At 53.0% G+C, this 11,363-nt stretch overlaps 2 protein-coding genes across 2 annotated transcripts in view; both read left to right on the top strand.

The window, feature by feature from the left end:
* The first annotated feature begins 797 nt into the window (after nt 1-797).
* UBQLN4 (ubiquilin 4) lies at nt 798-10,067 on the top strand. Its single transcript, XM_029964187.1, has 10 exons — nt 798-947; nt 2,926-3,131; nt 3,449-3,711; nt 4,894-5,052; nt 5,726-5,951; nt 6,325-6,464; nt 6,909-6,992; nt 7,598-7,713; nt 8,275-8,452; nt 8,860-10,067. The coding sequence occupies exons 2-10, from the start codon at nt 3,083-3,085 to the stop codon at nt 9,010-9,012; spliced, it is 1,368 nt and encodes a 455-aa protein (XP_029820047.1). The 5' UTR covers nt 798-947; nt 2,926-3,082; the 3' UTR covers nt 9,013-10,067.
* Nucleotides 10,068-10,518: 451 nt separating this feature from the next.
* GPATCH4 (G-patch domain containing 4) overlaps nt 10,519-11,363 on the top strand; it is a 7,136-nt gene continuing 6,291 nt past the window's right edge. The window contains exon 1 of the mRNA XM_029964121.1: nt 10,519-10,555. Within this exon, the coding sequence (XP_029819981.1) occupies nt 10,519-10,555 (37 nt within the window). The remainder of the gene's footprint in view (nt 10,556-11,363) is intronic.

Raw genomic sequence — 11,363 nt, 5'->3', positions numbered from 1 at the left:
TGGAGCTGTGCAGGGAAGGCACAGAGCTGTGGGGCCAGGGTGATCTCTGGGCCCGGGCTGTGCTCTCCCCAGCCTTGTTTTTAGGGTTCTGGTGTGAAGACTGTGAGCTCTGGGGCAGACATGGGCTTTGCACTCTGTGCTGGCCTTCCCCTCTGAATTCCCTGTAATTTGTGGCTTTCAAGTGCAAGGCTTTGTTTCCTCCAAATCAGTTTGGGAATGCCCTGGTGGGGCCAGCAGTGACAGCGGTGTTGGCAGGTGTTAATCCCAGCACACCACACAGTAAGGAAGAGATGCCCGTGCTCCGTGGCGCGCTCACAGGGAATTCGGTTGCAGAAATAGGCATTGGAGAAGACCTAGTTTATTTCCATTGGCTGATAAAGGATTGTTCCCTTTTCCATAGAGCTCTGTCCTGTATTGAATCAGAGTTAGGCTTTCCTTAGGAAAAAAGCTCAAATAAGCAGAGACAAAGCAGTTCAGTCATTCAGAATAAATGGTGTGTTTGGGTTAGGCCTGAGACACACTTGGTCTGGCTTTGGAAGCCTTCAGCTCTTCCCGAGGGAATGGCTGTGTTCTTTCCAAGATTTACTCCATGTTTTGTGAGTGCAGAGCTTGTCTTTGCTTTGTTTTGGTTTTCCTTAAACACCTCAAACATGTTTAGCAACTGGTGCCTGAGTGGTACCTGGGCTCCGAGGGCCTGTCACTCCCTTGTGCTGTTCCCAGAGTGGATCTGGTCCCTGGAGCTTTATATTTCTGGTCTTGGTCCTTTGCCTGAAAAATGCTCTGTTTGTTTTCCAGTTCAAAGAAGAGATTTCCAGGCGGTTTAAAGCCAAACAGGATCAGCTGGTTCTGATCTTTGCTGGGAAGATCCTGAAGGATGGAGACACGTTGAATCAACATGGGATCAAAGATGGGCTGACTGTGCACTTGGTCATTAAGACTCCGCAGAAGTAAGACTTTGGTCTGGGGGGCTGAGGGCAAATGAGGGCTGGGAATAGCTGATAGTGAGGTTCCTGATGAGCTTTCCCAGGCTCTCCTTGCCTGTAATGGGGTTTGTCACCCACCCGTGTGCTCCATGGGTGTGTGGCAGGTACTTGGTGGGGCTGGTCCTTTAACATGAGTTTTGTGTGTGTGGCTTCATGTATTTTGAGCCTTTAGAATTCACTAATCTTGGAAGAAGCCATCGGAACTTGATACCAGTTCTGACAAAGCCAAGTTGCTGATAACAGAAATTACTTTCTCGTGAATTTGTGTTGCTGTAGAAGCCAGCACCCAAGTTTTTCTGTCATCTCCTGCCATGTACTCTGCTCTAAGCACAGTGGGTGCTCCACCTCGAGAGTGTGTGGAGGTTCAGGCTGTGTGACCACGTGCACAGAGCAGTGTGGGAGTCTCCAGGGCTGCCTCTGCCTTGGGCTCCTGCCGTGGTGTGTCTGGGCTCCCGGGAAGCTCCAGGGTGGCATCTCTGTGCAGTTCTGCCGTCTTCTGGGAGAGCTGCATTAATCAAAATGGTTATTTTGCCCTGTTTTTTTTTTTCCCACCTGTTATTTACAAAGACAGGGATGTGTATTATCAGGTCCTGCAGGAGCCTCTCCCTGGGTTCTGCCTCTCCAGGTAGCTGAAGAGCCTGATGCTCTTCTTCCACTGTCTCCACAGCAAATGTGGTACTGGTGAACCATTTCAAAGGGTGAATCAGAGCTGTCCTGATCTGCTCATTTTTCTCCTGCCAATAGTCCTAGGTACATTACAGTCTCTCCCTGTGCTCATAGAAACCAAGTGCCCTTTCTCCAGCTTCCTTCTTCCTTTTTTGTTCAGCTTCCCATTTACTTTGTTTTCCCACTCTCTGCCTCTCTCAGTGGCTGCTGGTTTTCAGCAGCAGTTGGGTGAGTCTGGACAGTGGACAGGGACCTTTGGGATTGATCTTACAAGTGCTAGAATAAGAGTGAAAAAGGAAAGGGAGTTAGACAAAAAGAATAATTCTTGGTTTGGAAAAGAAAAAGTAGAAAAATAATTGTTCTTATTTTCAGAGGTATAATAGCATTATTTGAGGCAAGTAAAGTGAATTTTCTGGTCTAAGTTCATGTGAAAGCTCTTCAGCACTAGTCCAGGACTCACTGTTGTGACTGCGGAGGCTTCAGAGAATCTTTAAATGTTCTGTTTCAAATTCCTGTAACACTCCTGAGAAGGAACTGTGGTGCCAAGGTACTGAACTGGGTTGGTGTACTTAGCAAAGCTGATGTCCAGCACCTACTGCGTAGTGGCCTATGGCACAGTGGCTGCGTGGGTGTGTTAAAATAAGCTCCAGACAACTTGTGTTGGATGCAGGAGTCTTGCATGAAGGTACAGCCAATGGCAGAGCTGGGAATTTGGAGCCAAACTGACCATAGCTTTGTGGCACAGGTGCTGCTGCCTCGTGCCTCAGTCTCCCTCTCTGTAGAGTAATGCTGGTACTTCTTTTTGCCCCAGGAGCACTGATAGGAATATTTAGAAGTGCAGAGTCTCGTTTACCCCTTGTACCAGCCCTGCTGTAACCTCCTGTGGTTTCTGTGGGAGCAGCAGGAGGATTTTCCTGTTTGGAGCAAACTCATTGCTCAAGGATATGGCTGAGGTAAATAGTTCAGTGGGATTCAAGGAAGAGCTGGATACAACTCAGGGTAAGACCTGTCCAACTGCTCTGTATGGGCGAGGACAACATGACAGGGGCTGCAATGCATCAGGATGGGAGGCAGAATCCAGCACATGGGAGGCATCTGGGAGCACAGCTGGGATGCGTGCAGGCAGGGTTGGGATAGGAGCTGGGGCTGGCTCCTGCGGGGGTGACTGGTGTGCTGGGAGCTTGGTCAGCGTGGGCTGCATGTCCCGTGACCCCACAAAGGACTCTGCTCGCCCTTCCCTAGCCCCAGGAGTTTAACACCCTCTGATCCTTTGCAGGGTCCAAGATTCAACATCTGCTGCTTCTGCCCCCAATGCTGCTTCTGCCCCCACTGCAACCCCCTCTTCTCCTGCTGCCCCATCTCAGCCCTCCACATCCAGCAGTGCCGGTCCGGACACAGGGAGTGGCAGCAGACGGAGCAGCGGGTCAGGGACCATGGGAGGTCCTGCAGACGGAGGCACCAACAGTGCTACATCCATCCTCTGTAAGTGGGGGCTGTGAGAAGGAAGGATTTTCTGGGATTAGGAGTCAGGGTTCTTGACCCCCGTTGTTGTCTCTGCTCGCTGTGGGCTTTGCATGAGTCACTCCTGCAGCAAACCTCAGTGTCCCTGCTCAGTGTAATGCCACAGCCCTTAGTGAGGTGTGTTGTAGGGGTGTCTTCCCTCAGAGCTGGCTGCCATAGGAACGTGGGATACCCCTGGGTTTGTGGGGTGCAGTTCAGCTGATGTGCCTGTCCTCTTTTTGCAGCTGCCGACAGTTACTGACTCACGCCTCTCTCCCCGTGTGTTGTTCCCTCTCCAGCTGGTTTCGGTGGCATCACTGGGCTGGGCAATCTTGGGATGGGCTCTGCCAACTTCATGGAGCTCCAGCAGCAAATGCAGCGGCAGCTGATGTCCAACCCAGAGATGCTTTCCCAGATCATGGAGAATCCCTTGGTGCAGAACATGATGTCTAACCCTGACCTCATGAGGCAGATGATCATGGCCAATCCCCAGATGCAGCAGCTCATGGAACGAAATCCAGAGATAAGCCACATGCTGAATAACCCGGAGCTCATGAGACAGGTGAGTCACACCAGAGCCTCGGTAAAGAGCGTTCAGGAGAGTCTTTGTGGACCAGCTTTAGTGTCTGCTCTGCTGAGGGGGAGTGGGAATGCCAGAACAGTGGTTTTTGGAGATCTCTTCCTTCCTGCTGTGAGCTCCCAACAAACAGATGGTGGTCTTGAGTTATGTGAATACTGATTACACAACCCACATCCTTGCAAATCTTGTCTCCCTTTCAGAGCTATTGAATCCACGGTGTGTTGGGAAAAAAAGGATGCTGGGAGTATCCTAGCATGCTGCCTACAAGACTACTGTGTTCTGATTCAGGAATGGGAGTAAAAGCAGTGCTGGAGAAGTGAAGCTACTGCAAAAGCTCTTTGTTTCTCTCTAGTTCTCTTGACAGATAAAGTACAGAGCCCCAAGCTGTATAGTTAGTGCTTCACTACCTGTATCAGTGGGGAGCACTAGTGTAGGCCGGGATCCCAGAGGGCTCTGATTTTTCCCAGAACAGAGAGGACCAGTTCCCTAGAGGACTGGCTAGAGGGAAGCTTAAGGATTGAGTGAGAAGTTGAGGGTGTTAATAGGACTCTGCTGTTTCCTGGGAAGGCTTGTCAGAAGGGTTGTGCTGAATGGGCCTAGTTTCCATCTGCTTCTCGGTTATTCTGCTTTCAACTGTGTCAGCCATTCATGAAATTCCAGAGCTGCAGGACTAAATTGCGAATAATCCGTACGTAAGCAGATCCTCAAATGAGACCTGAATATTCCTTGTGCGGGAGAGACCCATCAGAAGTCTGGAGAAGGTGGAAGGATTCAGCCTTTTCCGCCTTCCCAGCTGTTGAATGTAGTCTATCCAGTGTGAGTGGGAACATATGCGTGTTAGATGTTTGGATGTCCTGATGCTGCTTAGAAACAAAACAGTCTCATCCAGCTGAACTGAGGCTGAGAAGGAAGAGAGGCTGAGCAAGGCTGGGGAGGAGCTGGGATCCCTGGGCTCTCTTTGCTTGGATAAATGATCTCTCTACTCCCTGCCTGTGAAACGGGTTTAATTATCCTCTTTCTCCTGGGAGCTGAGATTTAACTCTTTCAGAACTTGGCTAGGGAATCAGTAGAAAACCGCTGGGCTGCTGACCAGGTTCTTGATCCACCCTGGTCCTCCGTGGCGCACATGGGCCTGAGCTTTCCATCTTTTCCTCGTTCTCCCAGACGATGGAATTGGCTCGTAACCCTGCCATGATGCAGGAGATGATGCGGAACCAGGACCGTGCTTTGAGTAATCTCGAGAGCATTCCAGGAGGATACAACGCCCTGCGCCGAATGTACACGGACATCCAGGAGCCCATGTTCAGCGCAGCCAGGGAGCAGGTATTGGCTGCCTTCCTCTAAGTGGGGTGTAGTGTGGGAAGGGGGATCATTCCCTGGCCCCCATGCTGGTGGGGCAGCTTTTCTAGAGCATGGCTGTTCATGTCTCTCCAGTGCAGGCACTGGCCTTCAGTGCCTCTTGTTACATGGGTTGGGGTGTCAGAGCAGAGACCTGCCCTGGCTCCTGCAGTCCCCCAGCAGGCTTGATGCCAGCCATAGCCCATGGGCAGGCCCCCGTCACCTTGTTAGCACAGCCCTCTGCTCTCTGGATTAGCTGGAGCCTGACGCCTTTGGAGCAGAGCTGGCTCAGATCCAGCTGGCTTGGAGCGCAGGAGGAGGGAGCGCAGGTCTGGCTGCAGAGGGCTGTGCAGACATACTCCAGTCCAGCATTACCTACTGGTATGTCCGGGCACTGGTTTTACAGAGGCATTTTGAAGCCTTGCATTTAGGAGCCAAATCTGGAGGCTGTGGCCACTCCTGAGCCCGGTCTTTTTCCGAGCGAGGTGTGTTGTGGATTGCAGATTTCTCAGGAGGCAAATCATGGCACGTGTTTAGCATATTCTGGACTTGGCTGAATGTGATCGGCTGTTCCCTGGCTCGCTCAGTGCTGGGGTTGGTCTGACCTTCTCTGCTGGGACTAACTGATTCCGGCTGTTTCTTTTTTCTTTCTCCCTAGTTTGGCAACAATCCTTTCTCTTCCTTGACGGGGAATTCTGACAGCTCGAGCTCTCAGCCTTTGCGGACGGAGAACAGAGAGCCGTTGCCAAACCCCTGGAGCCCCACGCCCCCTGCTTCCCAGAGCCAAGCACCCAGCAGCGAAGGGAGCACGGGCTCAGCAACCACCCAGAGCACCCCAACCGTATCCAATCCCTTTGGGCTGAACGCTGCCAGCATCGGGGCTGGTACGTGAGGGGGGAGCTGGAGGATGCTCCTGGCTGAACAGGTCACCCAGGCTTTGTCGGGGGACCAGTCCCTCTGGCATTAGAGCCCTGTACGGAGCTGTTCTCCAGAGGAATGGTTCTAGCCCAGTGGCAAGCACAAATGGATTGTTCTGGTGTGCCTGTCCGAGGGTGCCTTTGGGAGCTCTGGTGTCCCTGCACTCTCAAGAGCAGGAGAGTGGCCAGCAGAGCACTGCCATGGTGTCCACAGTGGTGTTTGCTGCTGGCTGGGGGATGGACTACAGGCAGTGCCATTACCAGTCACGTTGTATTTCGGACATTGCAGCGGCACTCAGGCTCATCAGGGATCTTTTTCTGTCTTCCCTTCCCCTTGCAGGCATGTTCAACAGCCCAGAGATGCAAGGACTCCTGCAGCAGATTTCTGAAAACCCTCAGCTGATGCAGAACATGATCTCTGCCCCTTACATGCGGAGCATGATGCAAACTCTTGCCCAGAACCCGGACTTTGCAGCACAGGTAAAAGTATTGCAGTCATCTGCTGTTGCCAGGCAGGCTGTGAGCACAGTGAGACCAGTCTGCTGTGGGGTCAGACTGGTTCCTCCTGCAGACACCGGAGCAGAGTGAATACACACAGTTTGGCTGTATTTCTTGATAGCCTGAAGGCAGCCCCAGCTCTGAGCCCTGTGTCTTAGCAGAGCTCCTGACACAAGAGGTGGCTTTCAGAGGGACATGGGAATGGCCCTTCTCTTTTCCCATGGCCAAGTGGCCCCTGTTCAACACTGCTGTCAGGAACTGAGCTGTCCTGTTTTGGTCCCTCTTAGCAGGGGAGCATGTTGAAAGCCTAGGGAGGGAGTCAGGGGCATGAACGACCTATTCTTCATGGCTTAGTTGTGTAGGGTTTAACAGCCAGTCAGTGGCAGCAACCCTCTGACCCTACCTACATGTGCTGTCTCTTGCTAGATCATGGTAAATGTCCCCCTCTTTGCTGGGAATCCACAGCTTCAAGAACAGCTCCGCCTTCAGCTCCCTGTCTTCTTGCAGCAGGTAAAAGGCCTCTGGCTGGCCCTGTGCTGCCCTCAGCCCCTGGCTCCAGAGCTTCTTCCCCCCCACTGTGGGACAGGCAGGATCTCAGCTGCTTGGTCAAGTGCACTACGAAGCATGTGGGCTTGGGGGGCTGGGCTGAGGAAGGAAAGAGGTTGCACAGGGGAGACAGGAAGAGCTTGGTTAGACAAGGCACTCTGAATTAACTCATCGAAATTACTGAAAAGTGGACTCCAAATTACGCTCATTAAGCTACTTGGAACCCCTGTGTGGACAGTCTCCCGCTGTGTTGAGTTTACAAAAATTAACATAGCTAGTTGTGCTAGAGCAGCTGGTTCTCAGGTAAATTAGATTCCAAAGGCATGTGCCCCCAGTTCTAATCTGATTCACCCAGTTCATTTAGGAAACCTGATCTGAGCTCTGTGAGTGTCCCTGCAGATGAGCCCTGCGGTCTTGGAGCCTCGGAGGAGGATCCAAATGCAGGGGTCGGCGCTGGCCGCGGGCGAGAGGCGCAGCTCGGTGCCTGCTCGAGTGTAGCAGTGCTGGATCTGGGGCTGCCCGAGCTCCCGCTGGTTGGTACCATGGTGTCTTTCTGCCTTGGTCCCCAGATGCAGAACCCAGACTCCTTGTCCATCCTCACCAATCCCCGTGCCATGCAGGCCCTGCTCCAGATCCAGCAGGGACTCCAGACGCTGCAGACGGAGGCCCCTGGACTAGTGCCAAGGTATGGAGCACTCCGGAGTGGGGTCATGCAGGCAGAGCTGCCATGCCTGGGACCAGCAGGCAGAACTGGCTGTCAGTTCACTGGGGAGATCTGCTTAGGGTACTCTGTCCTGGGGCAGTTGGGTGTGTGCCTGCAGGCCTCTCTGAGCCTGGCTAACTAGCACTTGCTCCTTGCTTGTGCTTCGCTGGGAAGTCTTTGACCCTTTCTTTTTGGAGAAAAGGTTTGGAATGCACTTGGTCCCTCCCCCATCCTTTGCTGTATTCGGTGTGGACTGAGCTCAAGAACTGTATCTCTGGAGAGAGATGGACAGTCACAAGGCTGGGTGGGTGCGCTGGGGCAGGCTGGGCTGCTGGCCCTCTGCTCGCTGTCACTGTGTGTCATGCTCAATCTCAGCAGTTCCCTGCAGGCCTCTGTTGGCTCTGCTCACTCACAGCGCCACGTGGGACTGAGGCACGGACACAGCGGGTTCTGTTTCCAGAGCTGCCCCATAGCTGGCCTGCTGGCTGCCCTGCTGCCCAGAGCGCCAGCGTGCCCCTGAGCGTGCCCTGCCTTCCTCTGCAGCCTCGGCTCCTTCGGCATGCCCCGAATGCCCCCGTCCTCCACAGGAGGAAGCACAATCCCGGAGAACCCCATTCCCTCTGCTTCGACGCCGGCCAGTGCCTCTCCAGCCGGGGGTGGTAACCCCCAACAGCAGCTCATGCAGCAGATGATCCAGCTGCTGGCCGGAGGAAACTCTCAAGTACGTAATGCCCAGTGGCTCCTGGGACAGGCAGGGAGGTCTCCAGGGGGCTCCCCATCCCACCCTGCTCGGGGGATGTGGTTCCCAACAGTCTCTTGTGGCTGTGGTGCTTTAGGCCAGGTTTGGTGTAGGGGCCTGGCTGGTTCTTTGGGGTGTGGAACCCTTTGCAGAGATTTAAGCTTGTAATGCTGGGGATCCTACTCCTCACACTGCTGCTGCCGTCGGTACCAAGTCAGGACTGACTCTGGTGTGGCTGCTGTGCCACAGCCTGGGGGGACATGGGGACTGTCCCCACACAAGCCTGAGGCTGAGCTGAGGGTCCCTGTGCAGCCGTGGCTGCCAGCCCTGCCTGTGTTGGATGCTGTCTCTGCTCTCTGACTCCGAGGTCTCCGTCCTTTCCCTCACAGGCGCAGAGCCCCGAAGTGCGATTCCAACAGCAGCTGGAGCAGCTGAATGCCATGGGCTTCATCAACCGTGAGGCCAATCTCCAGGCGCTCATTGCCACCGGCGGGGACATCAACGCAGCTATCGAGAGACTGCTGGGCTCCCAGCCTTCCTAAACTCTGTCCTGCTGCCCCACAGACGTCAGCACATGCATCCATACACATGCACAGGGGATCTTTCCGGAAAGCCCGCCATCATTTTCATATCTGACAGCTGTCCATGTATTTAAAACAAAAAGATACAGCTTAACCCCTGACCTTCCTACTAAGTTAAGATTTCATGTTGAAATGCTCTTTAACTGGCTTGTATGTGGATTCCAGTTCTCATCGTGGCCACAGAGACTTCAGATGTGTATTTTTTCCTAAATATGCCCTGTCTCAGACACTCTTCTCTCTCTCTCTAGATGGTAGAGGCGATACTTCTAGTTACTTACCTGAATGATTGTGTTTTGAGTAGCTTGATTTTAACTGTACATGATTCCCTTCCCTAGCCCTCCTTTCAGGCAAATATTTAAAAAATTGAGCCGAGTTTGGGGATTGGTTATTTCTCTCAGCATCTTGTTGGGAATGGATCAAAAGAAAAATTGAAATTACCTGGAAATTTCTGATGTCATTTGTCTTAATGTTCCCTGGGATGAAACGAGCCCGTATCCCTCACTCACAGGTGCCTCTGATCTCCTGGTAAAGGGTTAATGGGTGCGAAAACTGCATTTGAAGTGTGGTCTTTATGCTCTTGGGGTGGTATAACAGAGTCCAGGGGTCTGCAAGGACCAGGTGTGCTGTTCTTGAGCTTGAGTTGAAGGTGCTGTGCAGAGGAAGGTGTTTGGAAGGTGTGTTTCTGCCCAAGCAATGTGGTTCCTGAGCAGAGGTGTCGGGGGCCGCTGACTCCTGTGCTCGGTGGGCTCATTTCTCCAAGTGTAAAAACTAAAAAGGAAATGGAAAAATAAGTTAATGATCTTTTTCGCTTCACTGGAAAATGTTGAAGTTCATGTTCTTCCCAGTTTAGATCCATCCTCCACCCCCCCCTCCATTCTGATGTGTTTGAATGTTCTGACTCTCTCCAAGAGACTCCCCAGGACCAGCAGGGTGGTATTTCCCAGGAGCCTCCATGGCTGTGTAATTTGCATACACCATTTTTATCAAAGGAAAATAAATGCGCACAACCATCTGTCTCCCTGCATCCCTGTCTCGTCCTTGCCTGCCTTGCCTCAGCTGGGGCATTCCCAGTTCCCCAGGATTAATCCATGCTCTGCCCTGTGCTCACCTCGAGCAGGTAGTGGGGGTGTCGTGCTCCCTCCCCACTTGGCCCCTTCTGCTGCCTTCCCCTGTGGCAGGAAATGTTTCGGACACTTCAGGAATGCTGCTGAAGGTTCCCAAACTCTGGCTCTAAATGTGCCTATTTGAAAGCTTCCTTTCAGTTAGAATTGGCAATTGGCAATTAGCAACCCTTGGAACTGCTGTGAGCTGGGAGTTAGTGTTATTTGGTACTTTCAAGTTTCTTTCAGTGTGGGAGGATTGGGCAGTGAGAGGGAACAGGAGGAATCCTGGCACTGCTTCCTGCATACCTGTAAAACCTGTTGCATCCAGGGGCTCCTGAGCTGGAGCTGGGCTCGATGGGTGCTCATGTTGCTGAGAGTGTTGGTGGTGGTGGAGAAAACACGTGAGTGTGCGAGCTGGAAATGCTCCTGCCTGTGTGTGTGTATCCCAACTAGACTGGGATCCCTTGGAGGAAGATTTGGAAAGCAGCTTTAACCTCTTCTGGAGGCTGTGCACAGATCTGTGGATTGCTTTGTGCGACCTCTCCTCAGACATGGGAATTTTGCACACAGCTGTGTAGGGATGGGAGCTGGAGGGGTTGGAGCTCTTCCAAATGTCGCTGATCAGCCCCTGAAATGGGCTCCTGAAAAGGCCTGCGATCCTTGTGATCTCTTGGATGTCCCTTGCTGGCATTAAGGTCTCTGTCCCTGCACATGCCAGCGCTTGCTCCTGGGAGGATGGATGGGGCAAGCAGGGAAGGGAGGGAGCAAAGGGAGCACGGGGGGTCACAGGGAGACATACCCCCATGGTGTGTGTGAACCTCTGAGGAGCAAAACTAGTCCCAACCCTGTTGTGTCTGGCCAGGCAGAAACAGTTCTTCCACCCCCCTGGGTGTCAGCAAGGTGTGACTCAGTGGTGTCAGCGTGACACTGGTGTCACCCATGCCTGAGGGATCTCTGTGTGTGTGAGGGATCTGGGTGTGCGAGGGGGTTTGTGTCTGAACAGGGACTTTGAGGGATGGAGGGATCCAGTGAGTCCAAAGCTGGCTGGAAATAAATCCCTGTGTGGTGGAGAGATCCTGCTGCAGTGTGGGCAGATGGCTGTGAACCACTGAGAAGAGTCCAGAGCAGCCTGAGAATCACGGAATGATTTGGGTGGGAAGACGCCTCACAGCTCATCTCGTTCCATCCCCTGCCATGGGAAGGGACACC

The sequence above is a fragment of the Manacus vitellinus genome, unplaced genomic scaffold (genome assembly GCF_001715985.3).
Source record: "Manacus vitellinus isolate BGI_N305 unplaced genomic scaffold, ASM171598v3 scaffold_106_pilon, whole genome shotgun sequence".
Lineage (NCBI taxonomy): Eukaryota > Metazoa > Chordata > Aves > Passeriformes > Pipridae > Manacus > Manacus vitellinus.
The sequence above is the reverse complement of the archived record's forward strand: the minus strand, read 5'-3'. Positions and strand labels throughout refer to the sequence as shown.